This window comes from Macrobrachium nipponense, chromosome 18 (genome assembly GCF_015104395.2).
Source record: "Macrobrachium nipponense isolate FS-2020 chromosome 18, ASM1510439v2, whole genome shotgun sequence".
Lineage (NCBI taxonomy): Eukaryota > Metazoa > Arthropoda > Malacostraca > Decapoda > Palaemonidae > Macrobrachium > Macrobrachium nipponense.
The window spans coordinates 37,172,160-37,192,689 of NC_087211.1; the positions used below are offsets into that span (position 1 = coordinate 37,172,160).

The 20,530-nt window shown below is 38.1% G+C and overlaps 1 protein-coding gene across 1 annotated transcript; it reads left to right on the forward strand.

Annotated features, from left to right (window-relative positions):
- The first annotated feature begins 2,094 nt into the window (after window positions 1-2,094).
- Window positions 2,095-16,785, forward strand: LOC135196979 (vitellogenin-like). The gene is made up of 15 exons (XM_064223857.1): window positions 2,095-2,204; window positions 3,247-3,492; window positions 3,759-3,949; window positions 4,118-5,221; window positions 5,336-5,483; window positions 6,120-7,865; window positions 8,021-8,263; window positions 8,558-8,721; window positions 8,939-9,534; window positions 10,115-10,493; window positions 11,086-11,769; window positions 12,046-12,573; window positions 13,746-14,115; window positions 15,142-15,419; window positions 15,599-16,785. Exons 1-15 carry the CDS (start codon window positions 2,147-2,149, stop codon window positions 16,595-16,597), a joined length of 7,734 nt encoding a protein of 2,577 aa, XP_064079927.1. The 5' UTR covers window positions 2,095-2,146; the 3' UTR covers window positions 16,598-16,785.
- Window positions 16,786-20,530: the final 3,745 nt, after the last annotated feature.

The following is a 20,530-nucleotide window of genomic DNA, read 5'->3' on the forward strand; positions in this document are numbered from 1 at the left end:
TTGACAGTCTTGGTGGAGATCCGAGAAAACATGTTTTAAAGAGCACAGGGTTTCCCATAAGATTGTATGGGTTTGCGCTATTGTTTACATAGGAATGATTGCACAGCAAGGGACAGGCAGTGCACGTCACAGACTACTCTGGCTGTTATACGGTGCCCAATCTCTCCTCTCTATATCTATGGTTGTCACGAGTTAGTTACGTGAGCAATACGCTGCCATTGTCATATATGCCGGCTGGAAATTTGTCACTCGAGGGGTGTAATCAAGAGTGATAAGGCACCAGCAGATAAGACATCGCTTAGCAAGCAAACTGGGTGAGAGGCCGACCGAGAGGCACAGGTGCAGGGAGTCTTTTAACGAATAGCATTGATAAAAATAGGCATGATAACATTTGGGTGACTGGTCGGTTATCAGGTTCACCGAAGAAATATGAAAATGTTCTCTGTGTCAATAACTATACAAACAACCGTTAAAATAAAGGTATAGCTTAAAAAATATTAATGGGGTATTTGTAATTCAGATGAGCTGGAATAGTATAGTTCGATTAGCAGCCTCATGTGGATCTTAATTTTACCGTGACAACCTTCGGTCTAGGTTCAAAATTCTGTGGAGGTTTTGGTTATGATGTTTCTCGCAATATAACGAATGCAAATGTTAAGGAAACAAAATGGCAACTTCATCTTCAACCTTCCCCCCTGGCTTAAGGTAGAGCCTAATTACTTTAAAATGCTCTACCTGTTTTAAATCTAATTCTTTTAAACTATCCCACCCCGACTTGTGGAAAATATAACTTTTACTTGTTTACCTGGACTGACCATGCCACCCCATTCAAAAGATTCCTACCACTATTACCCTTTGCAATTCTCCAGTTTGTTCTATAATCACTAGATCTCGTGCCTATAATAATACCCGTGGATTTTCATTCCAAATTCCTTCACTCAGTCTATCCTCAACGAGTACAAACAGAAATGGGCTTATGTGCCAATCCTTGATGTAAACCAATTCTAACTTCAGTTTTATAGTTTGCCACAGGCTGTTATTACTGCTGGTCTTTTTCTTTTGTTCATCATTTCAACCAACCCAACCAACTTTTCTGATACTTTCCTCTTCCGTAAACGCCAAAACACAATTTACCTTGGTATTCTATGAAATTCTTTAGGTCTATAAATGCAGTAGAGCTTTTTTCACCTTCCAACCGCTTCCACAAACTGTCTTATTATAAATCAAGCATCAAATGTACCTCTCCCTCTAAAGAAACCACGCTACTGCTCACCAGTCTTCAAAATTGTCTGTAATGTCTCATCCAGTATTCTTTCTAAAACTTTCAACAAATGTCCTGTTAGCCTGATTCCTCAATAATTACCACACTCCATAAGATCTCCCTTCTGTTAAAATATATTTATCATCAGACTTTCTTCCTTGATTACCCTTAACAGTTTCGACATTCACTCATCTCCCTCTGCACTAAGGTGCTGATTGACCTGGAGCTTTGCCATTCTTCGTTTTACTTGCAGCCTTCTTAACCATGTTTTCAAATGCTCGATGGAGCCACTTATTTATTCATTGTGTAGTGTCGATCTTCCCAACAGGGATGTCCTGGCTAAATGTAGCAAGACTTTGGGACAAAAAACAAAATATGTGGAATCATCCTGGGGTAAACTTTTGATGGCATTTCTCGACACGACATGACTAAGATTTAAGAATTATTTTAGGGCTATCTTCTGTTTACCATTTAGGATACCTTTATTGCTTTTATACAGACACAATATAAATTTATTTGTTCTATGTTCTATAAATCATTTAGGGATTTTTTAATTATTTAATATACGTATATAAATACACTTTAAATTCTTGTCAACGAACCAACAGTTGAATAAATATGCAAATAAATACCTGAAAAAAATAACAAACAAGGTAGGCGCTTATAATTTAACCTTTAGCCAGACACAGAACCACTTGAGTGATTTATGATGACTAAAGGAAGATTTGAAACTGGAGATGCATGTACTTGAAAACCTCCTGACTGTGCAAGACCTGGAGGTCAACGCTCTTGGCTTGAGGCAGAGGAGAAGATTACACTGCTAAACTGAGACAGTCAGGCAAGAGCCATGCAACTAAGTGGGTGAAGTTTATCCAAGGCCTCACTATGGCATATCTATTGTTTTTCTTGCTCTTAGCTTTAGCTTCGAAAACTGCAACAACTTGTAAGTACTGCACAATGTTAAACTGTAAACTTATGACAGCTGTGCAATGAGTATGGATCATTGCAAATTAATCAGATCTATTCTGGGGGCCCGGATGGTCTTCATCCTCCCTCGTTGGCATGAATTATTCATTGAGGAAACTAAAATGTTCAATCATTCCTGGGTATATAATACTGGCTAGAACTAACTATATTCTACCTCATGTATGTAACTGCTGACCTTTCAGCTTTATATTTCTGTACTGTTTGACTTTGGTCACTGACCCCATCCTGAAATTCATTTTAAACACCTTCAGACTTGCACATTTTTTCTGCCCACAAATTATTTCATTCAAAGGAGAGCAGGCTACTTCACACATTCGCCACTAAATCATACCGCTTTTGTGCTGTTGAATTCTCATTTTATAATCAGTCATAATGTGTATTGATATATTTGTTTTCTGTGCAATACCGATAATCTATAGTTTATAACACTGTGTTTAGACTGGCCGTCATCCAGCTCGAGGCCAGTCTCTCTCAATGCTGGTCCCTATAGTATAGGTTTTGCAGGGTGAAAGTACTTTGGAACGAACTTTTATTATTATTGCCATCACTGCTGACGTTAGTACTTTTACCAGAAATTTGATGGTCCCAGCTGAGGGTTCACTACTGACAAAAATTCTTTCACAAACTGTCATTCTTATCTTCACCAATGAAATGCCATTTTTTTATGTGTATTATTTATATTGTAATGTATGTCATCCATTTCTTTTCTCTTCCTGTTCTTTACCAGTTTTAGAACATATTTTACTCTATTGTCCCCAAATTAATATATATTTTTTTTATTTTGGATTTGATATTGAAGGTTTATAGCCACGTAGTCTAAAACTCTAAAAATGTAATATCCAGTTCTGGTACTAAATTGAAGCATCATAGAACGCCTTATAGTTGTTCTCTATCACCCAGTTAATTTATCTTTTACATATGGTATCTTATACATTCTCGTAACCATACATATTTTCCACCCTCTGCCTTTTTATATCTTGTTCTGTAACTTTCCACAGCACATGACCATGAAGACCTTCCAAAATGTTCCATGGAATGCCCCATCTCTGGCTCACCAAAATTATCCTATGAGCCAGGAATGACTTACAGCTATGCTTACTCAGGCTTGTCAGAGGTCCTCATGACAAAAGTAGAGCATGGCGTTTCAGCGGTAGGTTGGCACGCCCAAGTGAAGCTGACGATTCTAGGCCCATGTGATATTGCTATATCTCTTCTGAACCCCGTCTGGGAAGGAACCGTTGTAGGTAAGTAAGCAATTGTAGAATATCTTGCTTGATTACTGAGGATCTATCCATTTTCTCCCTTTTATAAAGGGTTAACATATAACTTATGTTGTCATACAGCCTGTTTTGTGTCACTTGAGTTACTGATGACATGAAATGTAACAAGAACTCCGACTAAGTGTATCAAACCAAACTATGTGAAGGCAGGCACCAGTTAAAAGATTTTCGAAGTTAAATCTAATAGGTTGGTCATTTTCTTAAAATCTGTCGTGTCTGTGCTTAATCAGAGCCTCACAAGGCCTCAGTCCTGGAGAGACATCCTCTGATGGTCGCCGTATCCGATGGACGTGTCCAGCATGTGTGCAGCCACCCCAATGATGTCACATGGTCCATCAATTTAAAGAAGGGCATAGCTTCAGCATTTCAGATTTCACTTCCATCTAACTCTTCCATAAATTCAGGTTTTGAATACATAGAGGTAAGGAACGAGTTTATAACTTATTTACAAATTATATCTTTTGAGATTATTTTTATCTACTGCTGCAACTTTCTTGGAATAATTACAATTCTAACTATTTATTTCATATGGAGAGACTTTCTACTATTATGAAGTGAAGTATGTTTTTCTCTCATTTTCTCTCATTAGACTGATATCGTCGGCACTTGTCCCACCAAGTACGAGGTGAAGGAAGAAGGGAAAGAAAAAGTTATTTTAAAAAAAGAGAAAAACCATCGTAACTGTGAAGATAATTATCCCACTACAGATAAACTTGCTGTAACTTGGCTTAAGACTCCTCTGCCATTAGGTAAATCAGGTTCCCATTGCCAGATGGATATTACAAAGGGGATAGTGACAACTATAGTGTGCCATGATAAAAACGTCATACGTCCGGCTTATGGGATTTACAAATACATTGAGACTCATCAGCAATCTAAATTAGAATTACTACATAAATCACCCGAACACCCCAGCTCTATCTCGAACCTTCGGGGAGAGAGACTGTCGCAAAGGAATCTCTTATTTGATCACATTGTCGTTGAAAAGGATCTGTCTTTAGTAGATCAACTGGATGGAATCATGAAAGCTATATGTGAGAAGACAATGAATGGCATTGAAGAAGATGTGGGATCCTTGATGTCCAAAGCACTTCATTTACTAAGACATGTTCCTGATGACGATATTGAGCGTACTCTTCAGAAGATACGTAGTGGACAATATTGCTCTCCACACAACAAGCTCGAGTCCCTTTTTCTGGATGCTGTAGCTTTCATTCATGAACCTGGGGCTGTGAAAGTGATGGTGAATGAACTGACTAGTGGCAGAGCAACAAGAATTCGCACTGGGTTGTATACAGTAGCTTTCTTCCTTACAACTCAGCCTAACAGGCCTTCAGTAGCGTCCCTGCGGCCCTTGTTTGAAATATCTAATCCAAATCTCTCCTCAGCCGTTCTTGGTGCAGCAGCGATGGTTGGTGTTTACTGCCATCACAACCGTCATTGCTACAGAGACCCAGCTGTACAACAGCTATCAGAAACCCTCAGCCAGAAAATTCAAGAGAAATGTTCTTCTACTGCAGACAAACTTATCACTGAGGAAGCCATTGCATCACTAAAAGCTCTTGGAAATATTGGAGTCATTACCCCTGAGGTTGCAGACACTGTCTTTAAATGTCTGGAGTCAGAACACGTGAGAAACCAGGTTCGCATAAATGCAGCATATTCTTTCAGGAATGTGAAATGTGAACATCAGGTAAGCCACGTGTGTAGAATTTCTTTAGTATACCTTCTACTCATGAAAAAAAAGCAGGGAAATGTTATATATAACCAGAATTTCATGATGTACATTACTCTTGTTATTCAACAGGTCACAAATCGTCTTATACACTTGGCCGTTGATCCTGAAATGGACACAGAAATTCGAATTGCCTCTTATTTAGTAGCAGTCAGATGCATGACAAAGAAAGATCTTCTGTTTGTCATTTCCAAGATCACTCCTGAAAATAATGAACAAGGTAACTAAATACTATTTCATGTAAAAGAGCATTTCTACTAAAAATTTTACTAATATAGAGAAAATTATATTATGTATAAAAAAGTAATACATTAGTTCGAGAACTCATTAGCTTTAGAGACTCGAAATAAAGTAAAAGAATAACTTCTTGTCTAGTTTTATATGTTCTCCAAAAATACTTTATCAGCTGGTCTCTGGCAAGAAAATGTTTCATTAGGCTAAAAAAGAAAGAAACCACCATTTATCATGAAAATCTTGAATCTTAGAACATTGTAATAGTTTTTTAAAAGAACTGCCTTGTACTTCCTTTTACTGTTGGACACGTTGTACCTCTAGAAGCAAGAGATCATTTGGTGTACGAGTATTAGTTCACACTTCATTAGGGGGACGATATTATCAATAAAAAGAAAACAATTATGACTTATTTGTAGTATAATTTTTGTTCTGGAATTATACATTTAATTTGAGGCAATATATTGCATGCTGTCAATAATAAGATCCGAACCCCTTGTTATAGTTGTTATTGTGCTGGAAAACAGTTTGCGCCTAATAGAAACGCGAATGGCAGCACTGAGGGGAGCTCCATTCCTCCAATTACTAGCAAGTTAAGGTTATCTGTATCCTTTGTTTCTTCCAGTACGAGGATTCATCCTGAGTCACCTCATCAACTTGCAGAAATCTACTGCTCCTTATAAAAACAAGCTGCGTTACTACCTTTCAGATATAGCAGTTCCAAATAACTTCACACTAAACATCATGAAATATTCTCGCAATATAGATTTATCATATTTTGATGCTCAGTTTAGAGTAGGACTAGGCCTTGAATCGAATATTGTATATACTCCTGGGTCATTTGTCCCCCAATCCATAGGACTCAGCCTGACTTCATCCATTGGGGGAACTTTTGTTAATCTGGGAGAATATGGCATCAGGTTTGAAGGATTAGACTCTGTTCTTAGAATTCTCTTTGGACCTGGTGGACTCCTTATGCATAGGTCCTCCATACGTGAATTAATAAAGAATGCCATACCTTACATTGAGGGACAAGGACTAAGTATGCTGGATGAACTGAGAGAAGAATTCTTGCGAAGAAGGTCCTTTGACCCTTCAAATATTCCTGATTTCCTTAAAAGGATATACAAACATGTTACTCATAAGCTGCCTAAGATAGACATGTATGCTAGGCTGAATGATCAAGAAGCAACATATGGATCTTTTTCATTTGACCCAAATAAAATCATTGCAGAGATGAATGTTCAAAGGTTCTTTTTATGTCTAAAGGAAGCTCTTCTGAACTTGGCAAATTTGAATGTCGACAATGCACACTTGGGCCATATCTTCTTGCAACACCACTTACCAACAATTCAAGGAATCCCATTAAAGCTAATGCTTGAAGTAACTGGTGCAATTGGTTTGAAAACAAAAACAAATCTTGAAAACCTTGTGCGGATAAAAAGTGGAAATATACTACATATACATCCTACATTCTCTCTGCAAGTGGATGGATTTGTTGGTTATGACGCATACCTAGCTGAGAATGGAATTAAAGCAAAGAATCTGGCTTCATCCAATTCGGGAGTTTCTTTAAGTTTGCAGGAAGAAGGGCCAGCTCATTTTGAATTCAAAGTCAGTCTTCCAGAGAAGATAGAATTTTTAAACTTTAAGAGTGAAACGTACTTTATGAAGAGAGTGAAAGGAGTTGAAGTTAGGGTTTTACCCAGAAACATGAACGATGTTAGACTAAGAGGGGACTTCTGCCCTAGAAATGGGTTCTTCTGGGGAATCAAAATATGCAATGAATATGACCTCCCTGACCCAAGTCTTCACAAGGGCATACCTTTTGGACAACCTGCAACATTCAAATCTTACATCAAAAGAGCAAGTGGACACCAAGCTCTGAGAGGGTATATTTTAGATGTTCACATTCAGGAAGATGAATTTGGTGAAAGGCTAAATATGACACTAAAAGAAGATGGCAGTGGTCTAGAAGGATACCTGGAGGGTACTACAACCTATAGAATAGGCGATGGAATCCTAGATCTCAATTACTTCTGGAATTACCCTAGGTTGCGTGAACATTATCATGGCAAGTTTCAGGCTATTAGCCGAGAGAGAGAAAAATCCGTGGAAATATCTGGGCATGTGACTGGAAATGGCAGACACACTGGAAGAGCATTAAGGTGGGAACTTATTGACAAGTCATCAGGATCAAAAAAATATGTAGAACTAAATTTTTATCATAATCTTTTACATGAGTTTCCACCAGAGTCATGTTTCTTGGTTGCAAAGTTGGCGCAAGAAGATAAACCCGAAGAAGTTCTTGTAAACGTCAGCTTTGCAACTGAAGTAGACTTCTATGATTTCTTAGACTTCACTTATAGAGGTAAGCATTTCCAAAACTTACTAATAATTTATGCTGTGTGAATGTTATGAAAAAATCATTGTTGACTTAAAGCAGGAAAACTAAGTCAAAGTTAAGATATGCCAGAACGCGGTACCTGGGCATATTGTAATGATTTGATTATATCCATTTCCCAGTTGAGTTTGCCATGAAGAAGAATCCAAGGATGAGCTTTCTTCCCATATCCCTCCATAAGTTTGAGTTCCAGGCATTCACCCCAAAATGGAGGATTTTCTCCTTTGTTCGTCCAGTGAGTGTCTCTGCAATGGAATATGCTTCCTTTCTTGAAGTATTCTTCAGAGGGAAGATGATATTTGCCATTGATGGAAGACATCTGTTACAAAGAAATCATCATAATGTCATTGATAACCAGATAAAAGGTATGCCTCTATAAAAGTCAAAGGCAATCATGGTCATACTTTTCTGTATTTGGAAATATTTTCTTTAGCAAATATTGTCACAACTACTGCCACTTTCATCAGCATTCCCTGATAATAATGATAACAATATCTAGCGTTAGGGCAATAACTTTTGAATATATAATTCGCTTACTCTTTAAAAAGATCTACAACCAACTCATTTTACTGTAACGCTTAGGCTAAGAAGACCATCATATTAATTTCAAAGGCTATAAGAATTTTACTCTTATTTATAATTGCTTCACATCTTTTAAGGGATTTTTAGCAACACTCATTACACATTGGTTTGGAGTCTTTATAATGGACCATTAAAATGGGGTTCTCTACTCAAGATTTTGGAAACTTATCCAGAAAGGCTAATAACTCATCTTGAAGCAATGCATTCCAAATTAGGAGAATCATATCATACTCTGCTCCTGGTAAGTTGTTACTGGCATTTCTTCAAATTTTTCTACTTCACTGGAAAAATGAATATCTATACTTTATTAAGTTAAAAAATTTCAGTGGTGCTAAATCAAAAGTTTGTAAAATAAATATTCTTAAATCCTGAGGCAAAATAAATTATATTTTTCCTAGTACATTTATTTACTGATATGAAATTTAATCCTGCAGAATATAAATTTCTCTTCTGTTTAGATCAAAATTCCAAGTTATATGAGGCTGATCCAGTTTGAAAGCGTTGCAGTGGTGCATGAACCTCATTCTTACACCATAGAAACTTCTCTTAAGCTCGGTGACCAACTTACCCTCCATTGCAGTGGGCCAATCACTCTCCTCCTAACTTCTAAAGTTTCACATATCCAGGCAAATCTCAGCATCTCTTCCATATTTGGAGGACCATACAGAGTGGTTACAACAATCGTATTTGCTGAAAAGAAACAAGCTCTGGTTCTCAGTCTGAACAGTGAAGCAGGACCTCTCTTTGCCATTGAATGGAAAATAGACGCTGAAACTTTCATCAACTATGGCTTCCATCTACAGCTCTACAAAATTATTAATAATAAAGTTAATCTCACCATTGGTCATCACTTTGTTCATCTTGGTTTTGATAACATTCTGAGGCCAGATACCCACGAAGCTGTGAGGTCGAAAGGATTTACTGACATTGATTTTTCCCGGAAGAAGGCCATGGGTGAACTTTCCTGGGATGCTGACAAAGACCCATCACGGAAAATTGAAGCTGAGATAACTGTCGTTAAAATAAACTCGAGTTCGGAATGCTATAGAATATTGTAAGTTTCACAGTGTAATTAAATTAATGTTATATTTAACAGCTATGGCTGCATCCTTGTCATATTATTTAGTCTGGAGGGCAGCAGGATAGGGTGTGGTATCTGCTAGTAACATCAATGTGTTATTCATTTCCTACATCAATTTTACATTAGAATAGGTGATATAATAAACAACCAAAAACTTTTATTGAATTCAGGCCATAAGCACATAGTTGCAATTAACACAATAATCTGCACATTCAGAGTAGTAAGGTCATAGGATATCCTACAGATAGAGAAAAGGATATATGCTAAGAATGTGTTCCTGCTTGTTACTTTACTCATTTCCAGAAACAAATTGGCAGTTGTTGCAATCGTGGCAACAGTTACAGAATATATTATGAGGAATCTCTACCTGGGCTATATCATCTGTTGATTTATATACTTTTAATTTCTTATGAAGAGTTTCTGGGAAGAAATGATCATTTATGTTGGTAAAGTTTTAGTTTTTTTCATGAATTATGTGAACTTTCTTTGCTTGTTAAAAAAAGTGTCTAGTTTTCATTATTTTTGATTGCTGGGACCAATATTGATATTTCAGCGGAGGATGGACTTTGATCAGAAGCCATTACCTATTCAAAGCTGGAATAGATTTGGAACCTCCCTCTGCCGGACAATCTGAGAAAACTACAGTACAATTTAGCTTAACAACACCTCAAAAGAGCTTTGACTTCAACACGGACTTTGCTGTCCAACAGGAAAGGAATACTATCAGGCTGACAACGGACACTATTTTTAACTCTCTGGAGACCAAAGAATATAGATTGTCTACTGAAACAGCGCTGACTGATCTAGCTGGCCGATTCAATTATTTGCTGAGCTCTCAACTGGAAATAAAGTTACCTGATAGAGATAAAACATCTGCTGAGCTGGAGGTAAAACGCCAAACAGTTGCCGGTCTGGGAGAAGTTTTTGTAAAGGTAAGAGTCAGTTTGAGGGAATCAGATCAAGTATATATACATAGTTTCCTTTGCAATTGCCTAGTTTGGCTCTCATACAGCCTCGTGACAGAATACTTTTCCTCACTATTAATGGGCCAAGGGTGATTCTGTATCTCACCAGTACAGTTTTCTGATTTCTTCACAGCACTATGAGACATATCAACAGGTTGTTTGTCTACAATAAAGTTATTTTTAACTGTAAAAGTATTAGCATACAATGATTAAGAATATGGTTGTAATCCCACTGGTATTTTACAGTGGGTAAAGCTATAATGAATATTTGTGCCAAAAGTTTAAATTAGATTTTAGGTAAATCAAGAAGTGTTCGTCTGAGTTTTCTTCTTGGGGTCTTTGCATAAATAGTGAAGAGGAAAAGCTGCTCAGATTCACTAAGTGATGAGATGGTTTGTCTGCTTTTCACAATGATAAATTTCCTTACTAGCTCTCTGAGGGAGACTCGTGGCCTTGTTTCAATATTTGGCAATCATAAGTAATCAAATTCACTGGCAAATAATAAATGTAAGAAATATATGGAAAAAATGAAAATACTAACAACTGCCTTATGTTTTAGATGAGGATGAAATCCCCTTCACTGAAAAAGCCTATTGAAGTTACAGTCGCACTGAACAAGAAACAATATTCTTTCAATGCTTTATGGACCATTGAAATTGACACACCCATTAAGAGTGCTTACGTTGAAGTATTTGTAACTCCTGAGAAGGTACTAAGGACTTTTGACTTCAGCTTGGACTTGACATCCATCAGAGATCTACTAAAGACTTTAGAAAATGTTCTCAATGTTCACATTCTTCCTGAGAGAGTTCATGTGACCAGTAGCTCCAAGAGATGGTTGTACCACATCCGTTATGACCGAAATCATCAAACAGGGTCGCATCTTAAATTCCAGTTGCCATCAAGAACTTTGGATGCTAATATAACTACTTTACCTGCAGGATTCATAGTGAGGATCATTCCAGACGGAAGTAGTTCACTGGCAGAGTATGAATTTCGTGTTCAGACTCCAAACACATGGTCATTTGTGGATGAAGAGTTAGAGATCATAAGCCAATTCAAACATCCGAATATGAAAAGGGAGATGTCTGTTGATGTTCAGTATAAAAAAAGAGGGGCCAGGATGGAAGGGAAAATTATTGTTGATATACTACCTGACTCTAAGGATAAGATCACTGGTACCATAACTTCCATGCAATTATTGGATAACAGCATAAATATTGAGATCATTGCTAGTGGGCGAGTAAGTACCAGTAGGATTTATGGCTTGAATGATCTTAAATATTATGATAGCACATTAATGAAAGTAAAATATAGTAAGCCTTCACATCAGAAATGACAAACATTTTCATTTTCTATTTAAGTCTTATGCAGCCTTAGATTTTAATGACACAAAGTTTAATAAATGAAATTTTACCTGAAAAATATCTAAACTATTTGTTGATTGTGTCTGATATATTTGATGTATGCCTGAAATGTAGTATATCTCAAAGCCTAAGACATCCTCTGTTGCTTACAGATCTTGAAGACAACTCCAAAAATCACACTAACTATTGCACGGTCACCTTATGCATTTAGCTTCGACTTTTTCCTACATACAGCCATAACCAAGCATCCTGTGATCTTTTTATCAGGAAAACTAGACCAAATCAGCAACAGTAACATGGCTGGGACCTTCTCTTTGGCTTCTAGTGGCCAGAAAGAGCTAGAAATATCAGGTACCATAGCCACAGAGGACCGCTCTACCTGCGGTGGGGTGAAGATGATAGTCGCATCACATTCAAGGATCACTGGAAACCACAACATACATGCCCAGCTATGCTTGCCCGGTGTCCTTAAGGTTTGGCTGAAGAACAGAGACAGTGGCAAGACTCATGAGATGACAATAGGTTTACCTGATCTGAAGACAGCCGAGGTGCGCCTTCAGACTGGAGGCCCAAGAAAGAGAGAGAGCAAGCCTGCTCTCCTCATGCAAGCAATGGTGACCCCAAGTCAGATAATAGTTCTTGATCTACGGCATGATAGCAAGGAAATTAGTGCTATTGAGGTAAGGGGAATTAAATCCTTGAAAAGAAAACTTCTCAGTATGTTTAATGCAAAAGTAATTGGAATTTCAGCTGAGGATCATTATCAAGAGGAATTTGCAATGACTTCTCTGGAGAACTTGTTGCTTTTAGTATGTGTATATTAGGTATACACGTTTATGACCATGATAGCCTTATGAATTATTGCTTAGTAATCCATATGAATTATATAATAATAATTGTACTGCAATGGGTTGGTTTTGTCAAGAAAGTCGGGAAACCTTGAAAGAGAAGTGAATGTATTTATTGCACTAATATTTCATGTAGCCTTTGTTCATGAGAAAATGATAATTAAGACAGTGGAGATAACAGACACGTAGTTCCTCATGGCATATAGGTGGATGGCAATTCAATAAATGGGATATATACTGTTGAGAGACGTCAAACATCTCTTGATTAAGGGTGGTGCTGGAATGATCAACTGTTGCATAAAATTTCTTTGATATGACCCGTAAACACCACATTCTTTGGTAGGAAAGCTAAGAATTACACTAAAATTTTTGATAGTTTAGGACCATCCAAGGTTATAAATACAAATACCAACTTTAGTTGGTCAGCCGCATTGATTCTTGATTTGAAAGTAGTTGATTCTAAACATTTGGTCAAGTATTGAATTGTCAGTGAATTTACTCCTATTTGGAGAAATTAAGCTAGGCTGAGTAAGAGTTGTATGAATATATTCATCATAAATGGGTATGTTAATAATTTCGAGTGAAAAGAGATGCCCTTTCTTGTTCGCTGTTATGTATGATACTGTTACAGAATGAACTAGAATATCCAGTGAAGTAAGTGTTATATTTTCCATTCCAGTTGAAATTTCATGCACTTAATGTTACTACTGTGCTTTAATTTCTTTATTATTTCTGCCGATAAAGCCTATAGGGAGTAAATGGTTTTTTGTTCTCTCCATTCTTCTAAAATTTTTGTCCTTTTTAAATTTGTTACTAAAGAAATCGGACCCATACAAGAAGCAAAGACTGAAGATGAGGTATGACAAGGTAAAAGTAACATTCAGCAAAACCTGTCTCAAGATAAATGAATAGGTTTAGATAGAAGATTTAAAAAGAAATGCATATATGTAAGTTAAACATGCACGTGACCCAGTTTCTCCTCCATCTTACTTATCCCTTTTCAGAAAACTTGGACAGCACAACTTTCCCTGGCTTCACAAGCCATGAGGTCCTGGCTGTCCGCCATGCACAAGGAAGTGATTTCTCCTGATTCTGAAACCTCTGAAGCCTTGGCAGAAGCATCCAGACTGTGGCACGAAGTCTTTCACGAAGCATCAGTAATATATAATGAGCTGGACGACCACGTTATCCTCATTATAGAAGGCGTGAGATACCTGGTCTTTGGAAACCGACTCACCTACGAGCTGGCAGTCAAGTACAACGCTTTCTGGAATCACTTGATCAGTGTGGTGCATCACGGGACGGCTACTGTGTCTAAAATGGTTTCTGTTTTTTTCAACGAGTTTGGTGATTTGGAAAAATTCTTCATTGATGGTAAAAGAAAGTTTAAAGCCCCTTGCACACTAGGGGGAAAGATGCGATGGGCACTCGGATTTGCTCGTAATTCTCTCGCTTTTAAACAGTGTTACCAGATCACCTAGTCCAAGGGAGGCAATAGGCACAGGCAGGCGAACCTATGACTTGGACCACACTCATGATCGCCATCCACCTGCAAAATTGGTAACAGTGTCTGCCCACCGTGCATTTGTCCCTTGTGTGGAAGGAGCTTTATGCCCTTACAAGACTATTCTTATTCCATCATATCATTTTATGGCAAGTCACTAAAATTAATGCCAATATTTGTAGTTAGGATTACTCAGAAAAGCAAAACCTGGTGTATAATTATGCACAAAATATAACATACTCAAATCGACAGCACCAAATCTATATATTTTCTCTTTTGGATGAGGTCTGTTGTCTTAAAGATACTGATGCTCAAAATAGGAATGGAGTCACCTGAAGGACTGGTGAAAATTTGTAATGGTCTCTGAGAGGAAGTCAGCAAAACTTGATTGTTATGTTATCATCTGCCTTACTTTTGGTTCATTTATAGAGCATGAATTGGCATGAGTTAAAAAGGATTCTGTAATACGTGTTGGTCGGAGTGCATTTGGCTAATCAGTAAGAGAAAAAGTGAGGGAGAGACTGAGAGAGAGAAATGCTTATTTTGAATTTCATGACATGTAAAACATTTAGTGCCAACTGTGTTTAAAGCAAAAGTGCATAAGCAACTCAAAATATGAAGACACTAGAAAACTGAATGATATACTGGAAACAGAAGCTCCAGATATATACAGATTTTCTTTCATTTTCATGCAGTAGGTTGCTTGTCTTCTTTAAATGAAAGTTCATAGTTTGGTATTTGACAAGAGCCCTTTTCCTGTAACACTCATGATTTTGTTGACAATTATTTATATCATACTATATCATCATTATGAACTGAGCCATGTGATCATCATGTTGAAGAAAAATCTAGGTGTTAACATAATTAACTAAAAGAACTATTGTCTTTTCCAACAGCTATACGAAGATACATCCATTTCTATGAAACGGGGCAAGTACCAGAAGACTTCTGGCACTTGGTAGGCAGAATCCAGCAATCTCCTTTCTTCAGGATTCTGAAGGAAGGACTCGAGGGTATGGTAAGTTTTCGACCTGAGGATTTAGCAGCATGCAAGCAGGTTATATCGGACGGGCTCCTAACATTAGGAAAGGATTTCCAGAACCTCAGGGCATATCTCAGCCAACTTCCGGAGGTACAAGACGCCACCAAGTGGATCCTTCGGCAGCTGGATTTTGTAAGTCCTGTTAGAGTGTACGATTTTTCCTTAATGTTGAAGGAAGTTATTGACTACCTTCAGGAGATTAATTTCATCATGTAAGGCATATTTTGAAATTTTAACTGAAAAAGATGTCTCAACACAATTGTAATGATAGGTCTTAAGATATCATGACACTTTCTCATTTCCTTATACAGCGGCGCCAGATTGTCCAGGCTTTTGAGACTATAGTATACAGATCAGTGCAAAGGTCAATGATAGTTGCCCTGGAACTAGAGGACGGCAACATACAGATACTGCTCCCTCTGCGCAAACCTGCAACCTCGTTAATTCAAGCGGTGTCAAGTATTTCATATAACCCTCTTCCCATACTTGATAGTGCACCTTGGTCGTACGTAGGGTACGCAGACACTCGAGCCTTATGGACTTATATATATTACTGGCCAAGTAGAGTAGTTCATGGTTTCCCGCCATACAACCGCACTGCTATGCTTGTAGGAGACCATGAAATCCTCACCTTTGATGGCACAGTTTTGCGGGCTCCAAATTCCCACTGCAAAGTTCTGCTTTTGGCCTACGGGTCAACTCATCTTACAGCAGAGCATCCTCATGGTTTAACTCACGCTAAAATCGCCCTGGTAGCATCTGGTATCAATGTTGTCGTTAATCCAGATTACACGGTCATTATCAATGGCAGGAGCATGGGATTGGGCTATGAAGAGAAAGGGGATATCAAGGTATGGAAGAAGCCCTTGGAAGTTGAGGTACAGACACCAATGGTTCAGCTACAAATTAGGCGGGAAGTCGGTTACATTTCAGTTGAACTGAATGGATGGACTTTTGGACACGTAGGGGGATTACTAGGAACATACGACGGTGAAGCTGGAAATGACTGGCTGATGCCCAACGGAAGGAGAGCGACCACCTATCAGCAACTCGTGACGTCATGGCAGGAGAACCAGCACTGCAGAAGCTCTGCCATCAGTCCGGCTCATCCTTTTGACTTCTCGCCCAAGCACTTTGTAATGTGCCAAGTGATGTTAGATCTTTCCACGCACTGCAGGGGAGTGATTGATCCCGACCCCTTCGTCCAGATGTGCTACGGCACCGCAGACCCTTGCGACGCGATGAGGGCTTACCGCGAGGTGTGTCTGCGTAGAGGCCTTCAGGTTCCTTCCGTCGCCTATGCTTGTTAGAGAGAGCAATTGCCTAAAGTCAGCCTGCTGTAGTAGCTGTAGACGTGTTTGTGTCACTTCATTGTTAGAGATGTGAAAGTCGCCATATTTGGTTTCTTCCTGCCCGTTTTAGTGGCAATGAAGAGCAAATTGTTTCCGCAATTACGATTGCAGGTTACTGTAAAAATGAAATAAATCCTAGATTTTAATTATGGATCTTTATAGCTTTCAGCTGGTTGTATTTAACGTTTTTATTATCTTGGGAGTTGTAAAGAGAAAACCAGAAACGAATTAAAAATAATTGCTTTCTCTGAATAAACGTAAATAATGACAAACTTTGGCAAAAGGCATATAAATTTCTTCTAAGGGAATGTTTTACCATCTATAACGTCTCCTAGGAGTTATTTTCAACCCCTCAGTTTTCATCTAACTTTACTTACCTGGAAAATAATTCCAGTTTTGATGTTGAATCTCTTGGTTACATTGTCTTGAAGATGCCTTCCTAATAGCATAAATCAATCATTAAACATAAAAAAACCACTTTACATCCTCAGACAGAGTGTGTTTTTCATTTACTCTTATTTACAAGTGAACGCAGTAAAAGGGAGAATAATAAAAATAATTCAGTTGTTCCTTTCGGGTATTGACAAGATAAGAGACAAAGGTCTTTCAGAATCCAAAAATGAAACATCTGAAATAGTTCTGCCTGCTGATTTTCCTACGACACACACACACACACACGTACGTTATCAACACTTGAACTGTTAAATTGAGGCGGCATAACCTGGAAAGGCGTTTTCAAAAAATGTATTCTTACCTTCGATGCTGACGACGAGATCGCTCAGACATCAGTGCGATTCGCCTCAGGACCCTGGAAGAGGAATTTGTACCAAAACTTACTCGTCAGCCTCTGTCTGTCTTACAGCTTTTGTGTATTATCTGCCTGTCTTCCTCTTCATTAGGAATAAACCTTGGAGCATGGGTTCTTAGGAACCAGTGGAATGTCTTACCATTTCTCCACCAGTCCTTGTAAGGAAATATATAATAAAAAATAAATATTTTTAAAAAAAGTAAAAAAAAATGGTGTCTTAAAAATCACGGAATTCTGTTTGGATAAAAAAGAAAAAAATCCATAAAATCTTTATAAAGCTTTTAAACCAGGGTCTTTATACCTGGCGTAAACAACTAACAGAAAAAATTAGACAACCGAGGAACGTTAACGAATGACATTTCTCAAAGAAGGTAAAGCGATTCATGACATCAACAACAATGCTGTTCAGCAAGAAAGAGCAGAGAAAGTCGCTCAACTGAGAGAGAGAGAGAGAGAGATGGGAGGAAGACGGGATTAGAACTAGTGAAACTCAGCGAAGTACATGAAAGTTGTCCATAAAAGGCAAAATCCATCTGCATTCTTCGCTAGCTGACTAAGAACTTCCGTTTACTTCATCTACCTGGATTTCCACAGGTGGAAACTCCTGAGCAGTGAGGTGGGAAGGCGATGCCTTAGAAGCATCGTAAGGGTGCTTACCCGTAATTGTAAGTGAAACCTTCGGTGCACTTTTCAGCGCTCCTGGAAATCAGGATGTAGCAATTACCTCTGTAGATTTATTGGAACTGCAGCTGCGGCAGTCACCCTATCGGTGTATGCATTCCATTGCTGTTACAAGCCAGGTCTGAGGAAAGGCTTTGGTTATGAGGCGTCTGGGGACGAGGGTACCGCAAGTAATTGCTTGTTGAAGCATTTCGGTCAGACTCACTTGGTGACTAAAATCCTCCTTTTGCGTGTCACCCCCATAGCTAAAGTATCACATTAACGGCTCTAAGTTGCCCCATAGCCTTGGTCACCCAATACCATCCATACCCCACGGGTGACTTCACCCCCGTGGCAGAAACGAGGCCACCGAAATTGAGAAGGGCGGCTTAACCGTCCTTTCCAAAATTACGTGTCGTTAGTGGGGAAAGCCGCGAGCCACTAAGAAAGTACTACTACAGGCCGCAGGTCAGCGTCGCCTCAGTTACCCTTTTTGGGTCTAGTTAGTAAAGGTTACGTGTTGAAAACCAAGAATTTTTGGTTAGGAACCAAAAATATTTCCTATCGGCAACTTCGTTCAAACAAGTACCGCGTTCCGTGTGGTAAAGGCAATTACATATAACTAAGATACTCAAGTTGGAATATGGCAAAGAACGGAAAACAGTGATATTGCTTTCACAAGAATATTTACCTCCACGTAAAATAAACGGGTGAGTTCAGGCTGTCAACATTAGTATATACGTAGATGTATAGAATCTACTGTTCACTTTTTTACAAGATACATATGCAATTGTAATAGCCACAATGCCCTCTTAACTTCTTGATTTTTTTTTGGATACGCTTGTCATTGCAAAGCCTGAAGATACAAGTTGAAAGAAATTTGAAGAAATTGCAATGTCCAGTTCCGGGAAACGAACCCAGGTCCCATAGTCACATAGAGATCACGTTGCCGACCTGACCAAGAAGTTAAAAGGCATCGTGGCTATTACAATTGCATATGCATATATATATATATATATGCATATATATTAATATTTGTATATATATACATATATATGTATACATATATATATATATATATATACATATATATGATATATATATATATGATATATATATATATATATGTAATACATTATATATATATATATTATATATCATATACCTATACATTGTATTTTATATATATATATAAAAAATAATATAATAATAATAATAATATATATATAATAGATTATAAATAATAAAATAATAATAATAAAATAATAATAATAACTAAATAATAATAATAAATAAATAATAATAATGACAGAATCTGCCGTTGTTGGACGATGTTCTATTGCAAAACACTTGGGAAGTTCAATTGCAACGTTTGAGTGATAAGAGAGATTCATAAAACAAAGTTGTGAATCGATTACCAGAAGGTGGTTTTTTTAAATATTTTTTTTTCTTTTCCCTTCTTTCATTTTTTTCCCTTTTTTGCACCGGAATACGTTCTTGCATTCCCTCTGCTCGCGAGGGAAAGAGAGCGCGCGACTGAATTAGTCATATTAGCGGTACACACTTCAGGTTGACGCCCTTTTACCGCACTTGCGGTTGAGCATCAGCGCCTTCGCCAACTTTCTCCGGTGTCACCTGAGGTAACCAGGAAGCACCTGACAGGAAGTGACGTCATCCTCATAATGATAGCGATAATAAAAAATGTTGAATGAACTCCGTCTCTCTCTCTCTCTCTCTCTCTCTCTTAAGAATTCGTCGGCTATGATGGGAATACACATTGACCACACTCCTGACCAGTGGTTTTTAACCTGTTGTGCAGACCCATTGGTGGGCATGGGCAGTTCTGAGGGGGTCCATGCCACGGGCATCTTCAAAGTAGTATTTAAAAGATGAAAAATCTAGAAATGACGAAGAACAAAGTAAACAAGCAATAATGATATACCCGGTATGGAGAGAGAGAGAGAGAGAGAGAGAGAGAGAGAGAGAGAATGCTTTATAATGATTCAATTATCATCATGACAGATTTCTGAAGGGTAGCGGGCCATGAGTATTTAGGGATGCCCAAAATGGGTCCTGGGCACAAAAAGGTTGAAAACCACTGGTCTAGACCGTGGCAGTGACCAACAGCCGTGGGGTGACTCGAAGGGTAACTCCGAACAAGAGTCTTACTACCGTTTACCAAGTGTTAGGAATCCAATCAATCCATATTAGAGAATTCGCAAAGCATGGCGGAATCGACGTAATTAAAAATGGATCGCCATGGGTAGAGTGAAGCCTCGCCCCCGGCCTCTCCAGATCGAGTGCCAGAAATCAAGAAGCCCTTCTGTCAGGAAAGAAACTCAAAGAAAAATTAAGCTGATGAAAGGAAAAGTAAAGTACGTTTCGGTATTTACGAAAAAGGGTATATAGATATATGCAGATTA

Coding starts and splice junctions, on each gene's coding strand:
- LOC135196979 (XM_064223857.1), top strand. CDS start 2,147: ATGGCATATCTATTGTTTTTCTTGCTCTTAGCTTTAGCTTCGAAAACT. Junction 11,770..12,045: donor AGATCATTGCTAGTGGGCGA/GTAAGTACCAGT, acceptor TGTTGCTTACAG/ATCTTGAAGACAACTCCAAA. Junction 14,116..15,141: donor GGAAAAATTCTTCATTGATG/GTAAAAGAAAGT, acceptor CTTTTCCAACAG/CTATACGAAGATACATCCAT.